General features: G+C 39.7%; 1 protein-coding gene across 1 annotated transcript; it reads left to right on the top strand.

Moving 5' to 3' along the window:
• Positions 1-790: 790 nt before the first annotated feature.
• slc40a1 (solute carrier family 40 member 1) lies at positions 791-11,589 on the top strand. Its single transcript, XM_026144342.1, has 8 exons — positions 791-1,166; positions 1,275-1,342; positions 1,625-1,784; positions 2,173-2,288; positions 7,611-7,737; positions 8,097-8,342; positions 8,440-9,075; positions 9,856-11,589. Exons 1-8 carry the CDS (start codon positions 1,133-1,135, stop codon positions 10,170-10,172), a joined length of 1,704 nt encoding a protein of 567 aa, XP_026000127.1. The 5' UTR covers positions 791-1,132; the 3' UTR covers positions 10,173-11,589.
• The last annotated feature ends 3,550 nt before the right edge of the window (positions 11,590-15,139 follow it).

The following is a 15,139-nucleotide window of genomic DNA, read 5'->3' as shown; positions in this document are numbered from 1 at the left end:
TTGAGTTTAATTTATATAGCACCAATTTAGAACAACAGTGGCCTCAATCTGCTTTATAATCTAAAGACCCTACAATATTAGACAGAAACCCCAACAATCAGACGACCCCCTATGGTCAGACAGTTGGCGACAGTGGGAAGGAAAAACTCCTTTTTAACAGGAAGAAACCTGCAGAACCCCCGCAAGGAGGGAAAGCCTTATATTCAACACATTTATTACTATTCACATTTTTTTAATTGTCTTTCAAAATATTTAAGATAAAAACATTGTTAATGTATTTTTTAGCTAACAATTTTAACTGTCATGCATGCTATTAGCTAATAATTTCAATTTCGTGTCCATTATAGTTACCCAACAGTTTAATTTCCTTATTTATATCTTTATTATTTTTCTTAAATGTCTGTATAAAACTTGAATTTCTTTTCAATAATAATGATCATCATCATCATCATCATCATCATCATAATAATAATAATAATAATAATAATAATAATAATAATAATAACAAGAATAACAAGAATAACAATAATAGTAAATAATCATGCATGTTGCTAGGAGGTAAACAAGTGGAGGAGGGGAGCATTTAAAACCGAAGCTCACCTTTGTGAGAGGAACCGGAGGGTTTAACTGTAACAAGGTAACAATGACACCATTTTCTGCTCCTATAGTGCATTTTTTTCTTTTTCTTCTTTTTTTTTCTTTAAGTAGGCAGGACCGCGTCTGTTTTTGACACAGGGGTAAAGAAAGGGCAGTCACGTGACCGCGCGGGGTATATTCGAGGCGGGTCGTAAACAGAGCAGCAGCAGCTGCGGAGAGCAGAGCCGAGCAGACAGTCCACAGGAGCCCAGCTGACAGGAGCTCGTCTCCCGGTTTCGTGTCCCTGCGACCCACCCGGCCTTTCGGGCTATAAAATCATTTCTTTCCAACTTCAGCTACAGTGATAGCTAAGTTTGGAGAGGAGAAAAAGGGAGAAACGCCGTGTCTTCTTTTGTTTTTTCCGGTTATTGTGTCAGTTAGGTGCAGAGGTAGTCGGAGTCGACCTCCTTTTGCATTACAAAAGGGGATCTAGCAGAAAAGAGAGAATATATATTAGACATATCAAGCCGGTTGTTTCTATCTGAAGAGCTTTAAAATGGATAACTCTGGAACTAAAAAGACGTGCATGGGTGAGTTGTTTTTCTGTTGCAGGAGAAATTACTGAATATTTCCCAGGAGAGGAGCCTGAGTGTCACAGATGGGTATCGAACACCAGCTGTAACATGTTTTCTCCACAGAATCCACCCGAGACTTCTTCACCTCGGCCAAATTTCTCATCTACATGGGCCACGCTCTGTCAACATGGGTGAGCACACACTGTTTATAACCAGCATTGTATTATAACCATGCTCATGTCCATCTAACTGACATCACACAGTAAATGTATGCATGTTCACCTTGATGACTATATTTATTTGTGGCCATCCAGTGTTAAATCAAACCTAATGCGTTATTAGTTTTGTTATTGCTGTTTTATATGTCATTACAACTGTGCAAACTCATTTATTTTTGCACCTGCAGCTAGCCACACAGTACTCTATTTACAAATAGCTTTAAATATCTGAATATCTGAATTTAAATTCCTCAGGGTGACCGGATGTGGAACTTCGCTGTGGCAGTTTTCCTGGTGGAGCTGTACGGGAACAGCCTGCTGCTCACTGCCGTGTATGGGCTGGTGGTGGCTGGCTCGGTGCTCCTGCTGGGAGCCATCATCGGGGACTGGGTGGACAAAAACCCCAGGCTTAAAGGTAAGTTTAATCTGGGTTATGTGTGGCACTTTTTGGCTCAGTTTGGTGGGCTTGAATTGGGTTTCTGGCAGTTCTTTTCGCTGGTCAGATGTCACAACACCTCTGACATTTGGCCCATATAAGGGCCAGGACCTGTAGCTTGCCCTGAGTCAACACCGTCAGCCAAGGACAAAGAAAACTGTAAATAGTTACTGCAGCCTGGGATGTAAAACCAGGTGTTTGACTGTGAACATGAATTCCCTTGAACACAGACATTTAACAGTTAAACTGGAAAATAATTACACAGAAGAATTTGGCAAAGACATGAAATGAGCTTCTTTGCACCATAATGAATGTGTTGTGTCTGATCAGATCTCTGTCCCTAATGCCTGTCGTGGTCTTTCCACAGTGGCCCAGACTTCGCTGCTGGTCCAGAACAGTTGTGTCATCGCGTGCGGGGTCCTCCTCATGCTTGTTTTCCAGTTCAAAGACCAGCTCACGGAGCTCTACAATGGATGGATTCTGGTAAGATCCCCTGTCCCGTTTCAACCTGTTTTGGTGGGGATTTGCACTGAAAGCATTTTTACCTCCTTTCTTTAAGCTGAGGTTGAAACGTTCCTACTTTCACTCACTGATGCGAGTTCCCCTGTCAGTGTGATTTATGGAGTGAGCACAGCTTATCCACAGAGGATTGCAACAGCTCCACTAGAATTTTTTAATGTTCATTTGAACTCAAGTTAATCATCTTGAAATCATAAACTTATTATAAGCAAATCGATGAACAAAATCTGTAGAATTTACACTTGAGTATTTAATGCTTTAGTGGGTTTTTTTAAAGCAGTAGAAAGAGCCTGTTTCTAAAATATTTGTGGGTGTAACCTGTCTTATCAAACGACTATCAGGACACAGCCTGAAGTGGACTCCCACAGATACTTACTGAAGCATCAAAAATAGTAAAAAAAAAATTTAATAGAAAATTTAAAAAGAAAGAGGCCTATCAGATAATTTATTCTAATGCAAACTAAAAGCACCTATTCACTTCAATATATCAAATAATTCAAACACAGTTAACAGCGGAAAAACAGTAAAATGTGAAAGTGAAAATGAGTAATACACATAATTAGTTTGTAGTACACCAATCAATTATTTAGATATTTAAACTTTTTTTCTTTCAAATCTAATCCGGTGTACACATGACTGCTGATGAGTACAAATTTCTCTCTAACAGACTGAACTTCTGTTTTTATAATAAATAAGAAATCAATAATTCCTCATTTAAGTTTCCTCTTTCTCTCTGCTCATGATTTCAAGGGAAAGACCCAACAGTTAACACCAAAGCAAGTTAAAATTTCAAGACATAGCAGTATTCATATTTGCAAAACTCTTTCTATTGTCATCAGTTCCTCCTTAAAATAAATAACGCCGCTCTTGAGGCAGTTGGACAAAACATGGCACTTGAACTGAGTTTACATGAAGTTTATTCTGAATAAAATCAGTCAAATCCGAGAAAGGTTCCCATAGTTCAGTGAACCTTGGGAACCTTACATTCATACATTCATACTATGAATATTTTCTAGGCCCTCAGAGTACACAGGAGTGGGTCCGTTTTCACTCTGTTAAATGAGTTTTATCCCAAATTTCTAATCCCTCATAACTTTTATAAGTACCAATGATATTCACATTAAAGTTCTGTTAAAAACTGTACCTGGATCAGGTAGCACTACTCATGTCCGTTAAACCATTGGTGCTCATGTAAGGGAACAAGGTAGGTCTGAAAAATTAATTAAGGCCTTTATTTTACACAACTGAAGTACTTGTAAATTACACCATCACGTAGCAGCTTTTGTCTTCTTCAGGATGTAACTTGAAGAAGCGAAAGCTGATAAGCTTTGGTGATAAGCTGCTACGTGTTTCATAGCAAATCCAGCACCTTGTACTACGAAAGAGTTTATCATACAAAGCTGGTTATCACCTCAGACCTGCACGTTCACATGATCATATGACTCGTCCAGAGAAAGCAATCCCTATGAGTGTCACCTACTCCAGTCAGAGACATTATCACATTATGATCAAATGGTGATCACAAATCTCTAAAAAACATTTTTTTTTTAAATATAACAGCAAAACGCAACATTGTTGTTAAAAAGAAACAGTTAATGCAGAAAACCATTATTCTGATCTTTAGTGTACAGAGCAGTAAAATAAAAATTTTAATTACACTTAATTATTTTCTGGCTGAGGCTGAGGGTTTTTTTTCCCTGCTGTGGAGTCTTTACTATTTAAGGGTTTGAGAGTAAAGATTAAATACAAAATCAATATTCAAATGTAGTTTACACATTAGATATGATGTCAGCAATTAAAGTGGAGGTGTCCTGGTTATGATCAAATGTTAACGATTAAAGTAAAATAAAATTGTTGTAGAGTTTTGATTGCCAACAGATAAAAAAAACAAAATGAAATAAAGTTGCGTCAAAAGATCTATATTTATCAGGGAAACACAAAGACATTAAAATGCTCCTATTCTCCTCGTAATGAAATCTTTTAGGAATGGTGATGCTGTTTTCTGAAGATTGGTCAGTAGGAGTTAATTTCATACCTGTTGGTTTTCATCTGAAACTTAACGTGCTCTGGAGCAGGTTACCATGGCACGTTAAGACGTAAATCACCTTCATAGTACTGTACAAAAATGAGATTTTTTTCCTTAGATTGTGACACTTGGAGTGGCTGTGAAGTTGACTTATTTTTAGTTTTAACAGAGTTTTTCAGCCCTGAAAATTTCAGATGTATATCTCGTTTGATTATGAAGGTATGAGGGCTCAAAATATTGGAAAAATCCAAAAATTTGAATACAGGTTCAGCAACTCTGAAAACATTCAAAGTGTGCTGGTAAAGATTTGCTTTGGATCAATTAAATAAACTAAGATTGAAATAATTAGCTGATTCTGAAGGAGTCATGTGGAGGATTACTCAGATTTATTTATTTATTAATGCATTGATCCAAGAGTGTCCACATAAACTTCTCTGTAGCTAAATCTGTACCTGACTTCAGTTTTTCTCCCTGAATGCAGATGTGAAGCATTACAGTTAAAAAGTGAAACACTTCCAGGAGAAAGTCAGCAATGACTTTCTCTAAAGTTTGATTTCACTTCAAGACGAATCTTGAATCTTGAGTAAAGGGGGTTAGAAAACAAGTAGATTCTCAAGCCTGCAGTAGATTTAACATACGAGTACATACATACTACAACAGGAAAGCTACTGGGGACCAGGTGTTTCAGTTATTTCTTTTTTACACTTGTTGAGCTATGTGACTAAACAGGAGCTCCCTCACTGTCAATATTTTGATCTCCGCGATCCAGAGATCCAGAACTGCAAACTGTTCAAGTTTCCGTTCATCACAGGAGACGGGTTTGGGTGTCGGGTTGAAACACAGAAGCCCTCCAGCGTTGTTCTTTTGTGTTTGAAGTATCTGTGGGAAAATGGGGCTATTTCTCTAGCGGTCAGAGAGTTCAGAGGGCTGGCTGTTGTCGGAGTGCTGGTGGAGGTGGTGAGAGACTGGTGAAACAGGAGATTTAGTGTCTTGCTGAACGCTGTGCAGTCAGCAGGTTGTTCAAGACCAGTCACATGACACAGAGAGAAATGTGGCTGGGCCTGCTGAAGCATTTCTGTTTTTTTTTATTGTTTCTATACTGACCAGAGCAGCTGTGTGAAAATGCATGCACAGACCCACAAACAGAGTCTGCTTCAGAAAAATGTGCAGTTTCTGCTGAAATTTTTAATTTTAACTAATGATATAGATTTTTTTTTCAACAGGAAGTTATTGATTTGACACGTAGTGGGAACGGTTGACATTTGATTTCATTCTTAAAGAGCTAATCAGGTCGGATTTTGAGAGTTAGAAAAAGTTGAGAAACTCATGTTCCCTTTACCCTTGACACCTTCTGTTGAGGGATCTGGTCCATGCTTTGCAGCCAGTTAAAATGACCCACTTTTTGAAGACAAGTTCCTGAAGATGTTCATCACTGTGACAGATTCCATCTGAGCTTGTTGGGCTTCATACTCTCAATTGACACTCAGCTCACACTGCCGTCTCTCTATTATCCACTGTGGTGTAGCCAACATTGACATTTTTCTAGTGTTTGTTTTTGTAAGTTTTGGCATTTACTGCAGATTGTAGCGGAGTGCACAACCTTACGTAATTTATGTTTAGCCTCATCGTATCTTTAATAATTACTCTGGTGGTGTTTCCCCTTGGTAGACTGCTTAGTGGGTCCGGGTGATGCCCCCCCCCCAGGTTAGTCAGGACTAGCTTCCCTGTCATCAGACTTAGACATTTGGGGTCAGTTGGTGTCTATTCAGTATGTTTTTAGATGATTGAACACTTGCTGGGAAGCTTTTTCTGCCCTTCAGTCAGCTCTAGCCTCTATCTTTTGTTCTCCCGTCTCATATTTCCTACTGCCCCTCCCCCCTTAAACCGTCACAGCAGAAACAAACATGACCATAAATGACTGCAAAATGGAGAGTATAACCCTGTGATAAAATTTCACAAAGGCACAAAAATTAGGCAAGCTAGATAAATAAAAACATGCATTTTAAATCTTTTTTAAAAATATATTTATCTGTTCCCTTGGCTAAACTGTGCAGCTGTACTGGAACAGGAATGACTACTTTGGACCCCTCCTCCACCCTAGAAACAACTCCTTTTTAAGTCAAAGGTCAAATCAGTATGGATCAATACAGATCCATCAGTGATGAAACATAAATGTCTCTTCTAATGGGAGATTTTGTCCCAGTATTTTAAATGGGAAACATGGAAAAGGGGACCATAGCCCAGAAAAAAATCGGTGAAATTCAGTGATTTAAAGGGTTGACAGGTAAAATAAAGCTTAAGACTGCGCTGTCCAACAGATCGAGAAATTAAGTTAATGGTGTTAATTCTTTCATTGGAAATCCAAAGAGTTGGAGAATCAGTGCTAAAGCTGGCTCTAGCTATCCTCTAAAAAGCAACAGTGGACTCATGTGTACTTTCTCTGACACTCCAACCAAACCCCGTATTGGATTTAGATTCAACCACATGCTAAATAGGCAGATTTTCATAAACCAGAACATGCCACGAGGTACACATCAAGCTTGGGACTGCAGGCTTTTCTTTTTGGGTGTTCCAAAAAAGATGTTAACCTGAACTCGAACCTGAATTCTTGATGGGTTTATGGATGACCTTGTAAATGTTAAACGTTAAATAAAAATCATAATCTAAAATAATAATATATTATTTTAGAATATATAAAATAATCATGCTTTAGTTGAAGGCAGCTGGACTCCTTTTAGGTGTTTCATGTCATCTGAAAGGCTGAGGAGTTGCAGGTGTTTATCTTCTTATAGGGCTGTGATCTTGGAAATTGTCAAGACACGCCCAGACGTGTGAGGACGTTTGTGAGTCATTAAGGTCACAGTGGTGGAGGTGTGAATGGCAGCTCAGTTGCCTAGGAAGGGATCTCAAGATTGTTTTACAGGTAACTGATAGCTGGTGACATAGGCCACCAGTTCGGTTCAAGGATAGCCGCTCCAGTTGAACCTAAATTGTCTCCTTTTTTCCTCTGAGTTTGTTGGTCTTGAGGAGATTGTGTAAATCAACATAACTCAAATATGTGTTCATCGAAAAGGACTGAACTGTGTAGCTTTGTGGCTTAATACTGAGGTTTTTGGACTACAATGGAATTCGATGACATGAGGGAGTTAGATCTATCCGATTCTTAGTTTTTCATGTTTCATGGGAGTATTTGTCATTTTATCACACAAAGTCAGTCCAAATATAAAACTACTGTTACATTTTTTTTTTATCATTTTCAGACAACTTGCTACATCCTGGTCATCACCATCGCCAACATTGCCAACCTTGCCAGCACGGCCATGTCCATTACCATCCAGAGAGACTGGGTGGTTGTTGTAGCAGGTCAGGACAGCAGCAAGTTGGCAGGTAGGTGTTTGCTATCGACTGGTGGCTTATCTTCAGATGTAGGCCTCATATGATCTGTTATCAGGTCACATGTTCAGCTGGGAGGACTTTGAACCCCGGATGCTGACTCGCTCACATTTCTTTTTCTTTTTTTTTATGTCACTGCAGTTTTCCATTGATTGTGACAAGCTGCTAGAAAGATTTGGTCACATGGTGCACAACACTTTGAACTGGTTGACCCTTATCAATCCGCTTGTGCTAGTTCTTAGTTTATATTACTGTAAACACGAATTTTAAGACCATAATCAGCTTTTTTATATCAATGTGTTAAATTAGCTGTTAAACTAACTAGCTTCTACTTCCACTCCCTTGTCAAACAGATATGAATGCCACAGTGCGGATTATTGACCAGCTGACCAACATCCTGGCTCCCATGTTAGTGGGCCAGATTATGGCCTTTGGCTCTCATTTCGTTGGCTGTGGCTTCATCTCTGGCTGGAACCTGTGCTCCATGTGTGTGGAGTACGCACTGCTGTGGAAGGTCTACCAGAAGACGCCTGCACTGGCTGTGAAAGCTGGACAGAAGGAGCAGCAGCAGGAGCTCAAACAGCTCAGCCCTACAAAAGGTAAGTGCAGCATTATCTGTTTGTATCGTTGGGGAATAAAACTGACTGTGTTTTAGATTTGGTAATCGAGAACCTCCATTATTCTGCCCTTTGACAGATTTGGAGAATGGCCAGAGTCCCGAGGAGTCATCTCAGCCACTTATGAACGAAACCTCCGTTGTTGCCAAGTCTGACTCTCCCAAACAGCGCAGCTGTTGCTACCAGATGGCTGAACCTGTGCGCACCTTCAAGGCCGGCTGGGTGGCCTACTACAACCAGAACATCTTCTTCGCCGGCCTTTCACTGGCCTTTCTTTACATGACGGTGCTGGGCTTTGACTGCATCACCACAGGCTACGCCTACACACAGGGCCTCAATGGCTCGGTGCTCAGTCTGCTGATGGGAGCCTCGGCCATCTCGGGCATCTGCGGCACCGTCGCCTTCACTTGGGTTCGCAAGAAGTGTGGCCTGATCCGCACTGGCTTCATCTCCGGCATGGCCCAGCTCTCCTGCCTCATACTGTGTGTCATCTCAGTCTTCACTCCTGGAAGCCCCTTCGACCTCAGCGTCTCACCCTTCCAGGACCTCTACACCCATCTGATTGGAGAGAAGACCCTGCCTGAAGCTGTCCACAGCCTGACCGGTGGAAACATCACTATGCCTACTACTGCCGCACCAACCCAAGAGCTGCCACCTATGCAGTCCTACATGTCTGTTAGTCTGCTGTTTGCTGGCGTAATTGCTGCTAGAGTTGGTGAGTGAAGTAGTTTATTTTTTTTCCCAATCTGGGAATAGTTGCTGTATTTTAGATGCGGTGCAGAGATTTACCAAAATGGATTAGTACGCCAGCTATTAGTGGCCGAGTCCAGATGGAGAAGAATACGTCTGAAATCAGGAGTCAGTGGACGTTTGGAGAATTTTAAAGGCTTAAAAAACATTGTTAGTTTTGACTTGCATCTCTCTCTTATTTCGACTGTACTTTTATGCTACACTATTGTATTTCAAGTCGTGCAACAACAGGGTCGGTCATACTGTTGTTTGATAGGTCTTCCAAACAAAATTTCTATAAAAACACCTGCTGGAGATGATCAGTGTAGGGCCAGAAGCAGTTATTAAGTGGACTCCAGGGAAGGTCTCACTGCACATTATAGTCATAACACTGGTAATAAAAAAGGTCCACGCACCCCAAAGTGCTGATGTCCATTTTCTTAGGTGTGTTTATTTTATTCGTTAGGAAATTGGAGTGTTCAGGAACTGCTGCTCATGCTTTATTGGCATGTTCATTTCCTCTGACCAGATAGCAAATTTTCAAAATTATCACTTCCAGACAGGTGACTCAAGCAGCTTGACAAGTTGGACTGTTATATAACTTGTAAGAATGTCCCACAGGACCTCTGCAGTATCTGCAACCTTTGATGCCAGTAATATTGCCTCATTATTCCTAGTAGAGCTACTGTTGAGTACTGAAGCGGTTTTATTATGGATATAAAAAGATTATTAGAGCTGACTGTTGATCTTTGCCTCTGCCCTGCAGGTCTGTGGTCTTTTGACCTGACAGTGACCCAGCTCATCCAGGAGAATGTGATCGAGTCAGAGCGAGGTGTGATCAACGGCGTCCAGAATTCCATGAATTACCTCTTAGACCTTCTGCACTTCATCATGGTGATTCTGGCCCCAAACCCAGAGGCCTTTGGCCTTCTGGTCATCATCTCTGTCTCCTTTGTGGCCATGGGCCATATGATGTACTTTCGGTTTGCCTTCAGGAGCCTGGGCAACCGCCTCTTCCTCTGCTGCTCGCCGGAGCAGAAGGTGGAGGCGGTTGACAATCCTTCACTTCCTACCACCGTCTAATCCCATTAAAGAGACTCTGTCCTGGGTACATACATCTCAAACCTTACACTAGCCCTGCATCTTATTTATCTCACTAACATCTTAGCTTGTAGCTGGCAGAGTGCTAACGTAAAGCGTAGACAACATGCTATCGGTAGCCATTAACCATTAGCAGTAGCAGAGGAGTAGAAAGTGTTAGAAAGTAGTGAAAGTTTAGATAATGCAGGGGTTTCTGTAGCGTTTTCAGTCTGGGAGTCAGATGAGCGCCTCAGCCATACACCTATGGATCCACGCTCCTTAACACATGCATGCGCTGTCCAACAGGGGTCCATCGCTTCTGGGTGCTGTTGGAGAAATCATGGACAGTGCAGTGTAAAATCCTCTCCACCTAACAGCCCGCATGTAGCTGTAAAGATGTCTAAAAGGTGCTTCAGCAAAAAAAGGGCAGAATGAGAGAGAAATCTCATAGAGGAAGCTGAGATCCTGACAGTCAGGACGCCACTCGGGTTGCCTCTCAGTTTGGGTTCGTTGGTGCTGTCGCTGCATCCGCTCACTGTTCTCTCATAGACTTCTTTCTGTGCTGGCTTACATATATATATACGTGTGTGTGATGAGCAGGTTGTGGATACTTTTTATTTAACCAAACAGAAAACTGGGATCTTGTCTCTTTAATGTGTGGTGTTGAGCATTTAGCTGTGTTTATTCAGGAAATGCAGGCGGTGGTTTTTGTAATGACTGTATCATCAGTATTGTGTTGTGTGCTTGCAGTTGTGCCATATGAAACACAAACATCCTATGCACCCTTATCAATAGCTCGCAGTTACCAAAGTTAAAGTCCATACATGGCTTAAAAGGAAGTGAGGGAAACCAGTTTTGGCTGTCTAAGCATTCCAAATATACACAATATTTTCCATCCAGTGAAAATCTTACTGTATCTGAACCCACTTGTAGATTGTATCTAATCTTTTTTTTCTGGTAGTTTACAATTATATGAAGATGTGTTAGGGCCGTTCTAGGATTGTGGTGAATTTTTGTGGAAAGAAACTCCAAGACTAAAAAGCTGTAAAATCACACTAAAACAAATATGAATATACAAAAACACAAAAGTGCCAGAAAACGGACATCACTTACGAGGAAAAGAGAGAAAAAAAAGTTGTAAATTTATGGGAAATACAATTTTTGAGAAAGTTGTCTAGAAAAAAAGAGGTCATAAATATGTGAAAAAATTACAACTGCATAATAATCTTCTGCATAATCACAAATGCAGAAGAAAAGTCAAGATTTCCTGAGATTAAGTAATAAATTAGTCAAAGAAATTTAGGTATTCTTTGAGATTACAAAACTACCTCTTTAGTCTCTAAAATTTACATTTTAAATTTGTGAGAAGAAACTCTTAAAATTGCAAATTTATCAGAAAAAAAAAACAGTATTTTGACATTAAAGAAAAAATTCTTTATATTCTCTAAAATAAAAATAAATTTATTGTGTGTACTAGAAAAATATATTTTTTGAGAATTTAGTCATACATTTATGAAAATTACAATTGGACTCGAATGTGTTTAGTTTAGTTCTCTTAAAGAAGTTGTAAATTTATGATCTGGAAAAAATTTAAAATCTGGAAAAAGTCGTAATGATTCTGATTATAATGTTTTTAAGCTAAAATTAATGAGAAATTAAAACTATTACAGAATATTAAGATATACAGTGTTGTATAGATTTACAACTTTAATAAAAAGAAGATATATCCAAGTTTCTTTCCAAATTTCTTTTTACATTTATTTTATTTCATTTTTTTCCCTCAGAATACCACCCTTACCTCCACAAGTTTTGTTTGTTTTTTTTAAACTTGAACGGCTCTAGCATGGATTCATATGAACATCTTAGTCTTTTGAGTTCTCTGGAGTGATTTTTTTCCAGTGATTGTCTATAACTCAGGCACTTTACGTGATTGACTTCTGTCTTTACACCTAATGCGTGATCAGGCATTAGTTCAATATGATTTTGCACAAATCTGAAGTCCCGACTTCACCCAAAACCCTCCGCACCATGCACAGTAATGCGTTCTCTCTTCAGATGTCGTTGTTTGGCGGGAGGGTACTACGGCACATATTGCAACACCCAGCACTACTACCACATGGTCATGAGGGAAAAATAACCTACCCGAGTTCCTGTGAAAAACAGCCTCGGTTTACCTCAGGCGCTCCCACGTTTCCTCAAAAAGCTACTCAGGGATCTGAGTCAGCAGGTCTTATCTGAAATCACTTTATGGCACTAAAACCCTCAACTTTTATTCAGCCGGGGTTGAAAACGTACCCATTTAGGGATTTTTGGCGCTTCTGCATGCCATTTTTGCCATGAAGTGATTAAACAAATTAAAAAGTTTAATTTTTTAATGAATGTTTCCAGACCTTTACAGAATCACTATAATACAGAAATATCTATATAAAGAGCGTAGCATTGAAAGCCCCAAAGGTCTATTTTGTTCCCCGTAGAGTCAACCCTTCAGTTGTAAGTGGAATAACATGTTGTCTGCTTACCTTGCATTTTTACCTGTATCCTTTCCACCTCTGAACCTCCGAAATTTCACACGCCTTAATGGAAACCAGACTCGCCACACTGGCCGGTGCTCGCAGATGAAAAGGTTAACCACAATTCCAGCCGCGGAGGGTAGACGTGTTTGGGTTGGAAGGCGAGTTAACCGCACCAGGTGTGGGAGAACAGAGGGCCATTTTGTAGGGCCCGTGAAACAGGATGGAGGAGCTTTATTTTCATGTTCCACCTGCTTCACATTCAGTCTGCGCACGGGAACAAAAGCAGCTCTCAGAACAGGTCTGCTGATTCAGGAATATCCCACATGGTCATGAATGCTATATTTTCTAATGTAAATATATTTAGCTGTGAGTCGATACAAACTTAATTGGAAAACAGAAAATCAGAGTGTATACTGTTGTTGTGCTGTTTGAAAACTTTTTTTTTTTTACATTTTTATATATGTAGTGTCAACACTTTGTGATTCTTTTTTCTGTAAGCTGTAGTTCCTTTTCATTTGAGCACATCTGTATTTTATTGCTTTCATCTCTTTCTACAAACATATACATATAAATAAAACTCTATATATCAGTGTTATTGTAGTTTGATAGAATAAAAGCACCAAATCATTAAGAAATCCTTTTTGTGTAATAATCACACTCCCCTGAATATCAGGAGGTTTGTATTGGTTGTAGTGCATGATATGTCTTAAATAAAGAAAACCTTTACAATCACTTCTCTGTAAAGTCGTGTTTGTGTGTGTGCCAGTCTTGGCCTTGGCTGCCACTGTGTGAGGTCACATACCACAGCAGAGTTAGCAGCTAATTTCCTTTTTCTCCAGGCAGCCGGTGCTGAACTGAGCCAGGTGACCTGAACTTCAACACAAAAGAGTGAGCTGGATTTGCACAACATGAGCAACAAATGAGCATTTGAGGCTCAGGCACATTAGCGAGCTTCAACTTTAATGAGGGTGGCCTCATCACTCAGCGTCCTGTAGCGCGTCCTGTCCTCGCTGCTCGGCACTGTGCAGCCTGAAACCCATTTGCCATATCATACCAGCACTGGCAGGTCCACCACTGACACCCTGTGCTTTTCATGATGATGAGATGAGAGCAGATTTTCTAGAATTATGCAGAGCTGCAGTTGTCATTCGACCACTAAAGCAGCATGGATCATGTTTGAGTTATCCAAGCTCTCCGATTTTACTTGAAACAAAGCTACGAAAAAGTTGTAAATTAGACCCTCCTCAATTCCCTTGAAATGTATCCTTTGATTCAAATTCTCTAATGAAAAATTCTCTAATGCCTCCTAAGACTGAAACAATGGCTACATTGGTAAATTTTTACATTTTGAAAATATAAGTAGCTAATGGTTCCAGACAAATCCAGAAATGTTTTGGAATTTTTGAGAGATTGAGTCAATGATATGCTACATGAAACAACAAAAGTAGTCTGATCCAGTTTAACACGGGTTTATGTTAATAGATTTGAACATGAGGAGTCATGTTAGTGCAGGATCCCAGCTGACAGGGCGTTCAGTGAGTTGAGAACCAGCCTAAACTGCATTATGTGAACATGTTTTGTTTAGTTTTTTTTATCTTTACTGTCAAATTACTTTGTCTATTCACTATTTGGTACCATTATACCTAATCACTGTACAATTAGGAGAGAACCGGCCACTGACCTTAGTGAAAGTCCAATGTCTACAGACAAGAACTAGGTCTCCAGATAAGTGTGCACAGCATAAATATTATCTCCTTGAAAACGCCTTAAACAACAGGTGTGTTTTATTCAAACCCTGTGTTCACCTATTTGAAGAAAGTTTTCAGGAAAGAAATGAAACTTTTATTCTATCTGCAAAGAAATCGTCAGTGCCTGCTCCTACAGCTGATAAAAAAGGCAAGTGTTAGAGGTTCACATTGCTCAATTTTACAAGTCAGTAATCAGGTGTTTAACTCTATATCCACCTATACACTGAACACCTTTATTACAGTTACAGCTTCATTTCCAGAATAGCTGGTACACAACGAAACGGAATAGGTTTCAATAATTTTAAGTGTATATTTATATACAAAAAACTATATATACAAAAACTAAATTTGTCAAATATTAAACTATCATTTCTTCCATGATCACCTGGATTCATCAATGATTAGATTATATAATTTGATTCTAGGTAATGTTATTACTTCCTTTTAATAATCACTACCTGTGCAAGAACAATTTCCTACTCTCAAAATATTTCGCTTTACAGCTGTCAGCAGTTAGCATTCCAAATGTGGATACTTTTGTAACTGGCAGAGACATCCGAGGGAACGTTTTCCCACCAGAAAGCTATCTTGTTTTATGGGGGGGAAAGCTGTCGGCAGTTGCTATGCCAACTACTTGTAATTAGCAAACAGACATGGAAGTGATACCAGGTCTCATGTTAATGGGTTGAAAAGAAAAACATTCTCCCCC

This window comes from Astatotilapia calliptera, chromosome 16 (assembly GCF_900246225.1).
Source record: "Astatotilapia calliptera chromosome 16, fAstCal1.2, whole genome shotgun sequence".
Lineage (NCBI taxonomy): Eukaryota > Metazoa > Chordata > Actinopteri > Cichliformes > Cichlidae > Astatotilapia > Astatotilapia calliptera.
Note: the sequence above shows the minus strand (reverse complement) of the source record. Positions and strands in the feature narration are given on the sequence as shown.

Bases quoted from the DNA above. Each gene is read 5' to 3' on its own strand.
- slc40a1 (XM_026144342.1), top strand. From the start codon at position 1,133: ATGGATAACTCTGGAACTAAAAAGACGTGCATGG. The intron at 1,785-2,172 runs GTAAGTTTAATC...GTCTTTCCACAG, and splicing joins CAAAAACCCCAGGCTTAAAG to TGGCCCAGACTTCGCTGCTG. The intron at 2,289-7,610 runs GTAAGATCCCCT...TATCATTTTCAG, and splicing joins TCTACAATGGATGGATTCTG to ACAACTTGCTACATCCTGGT.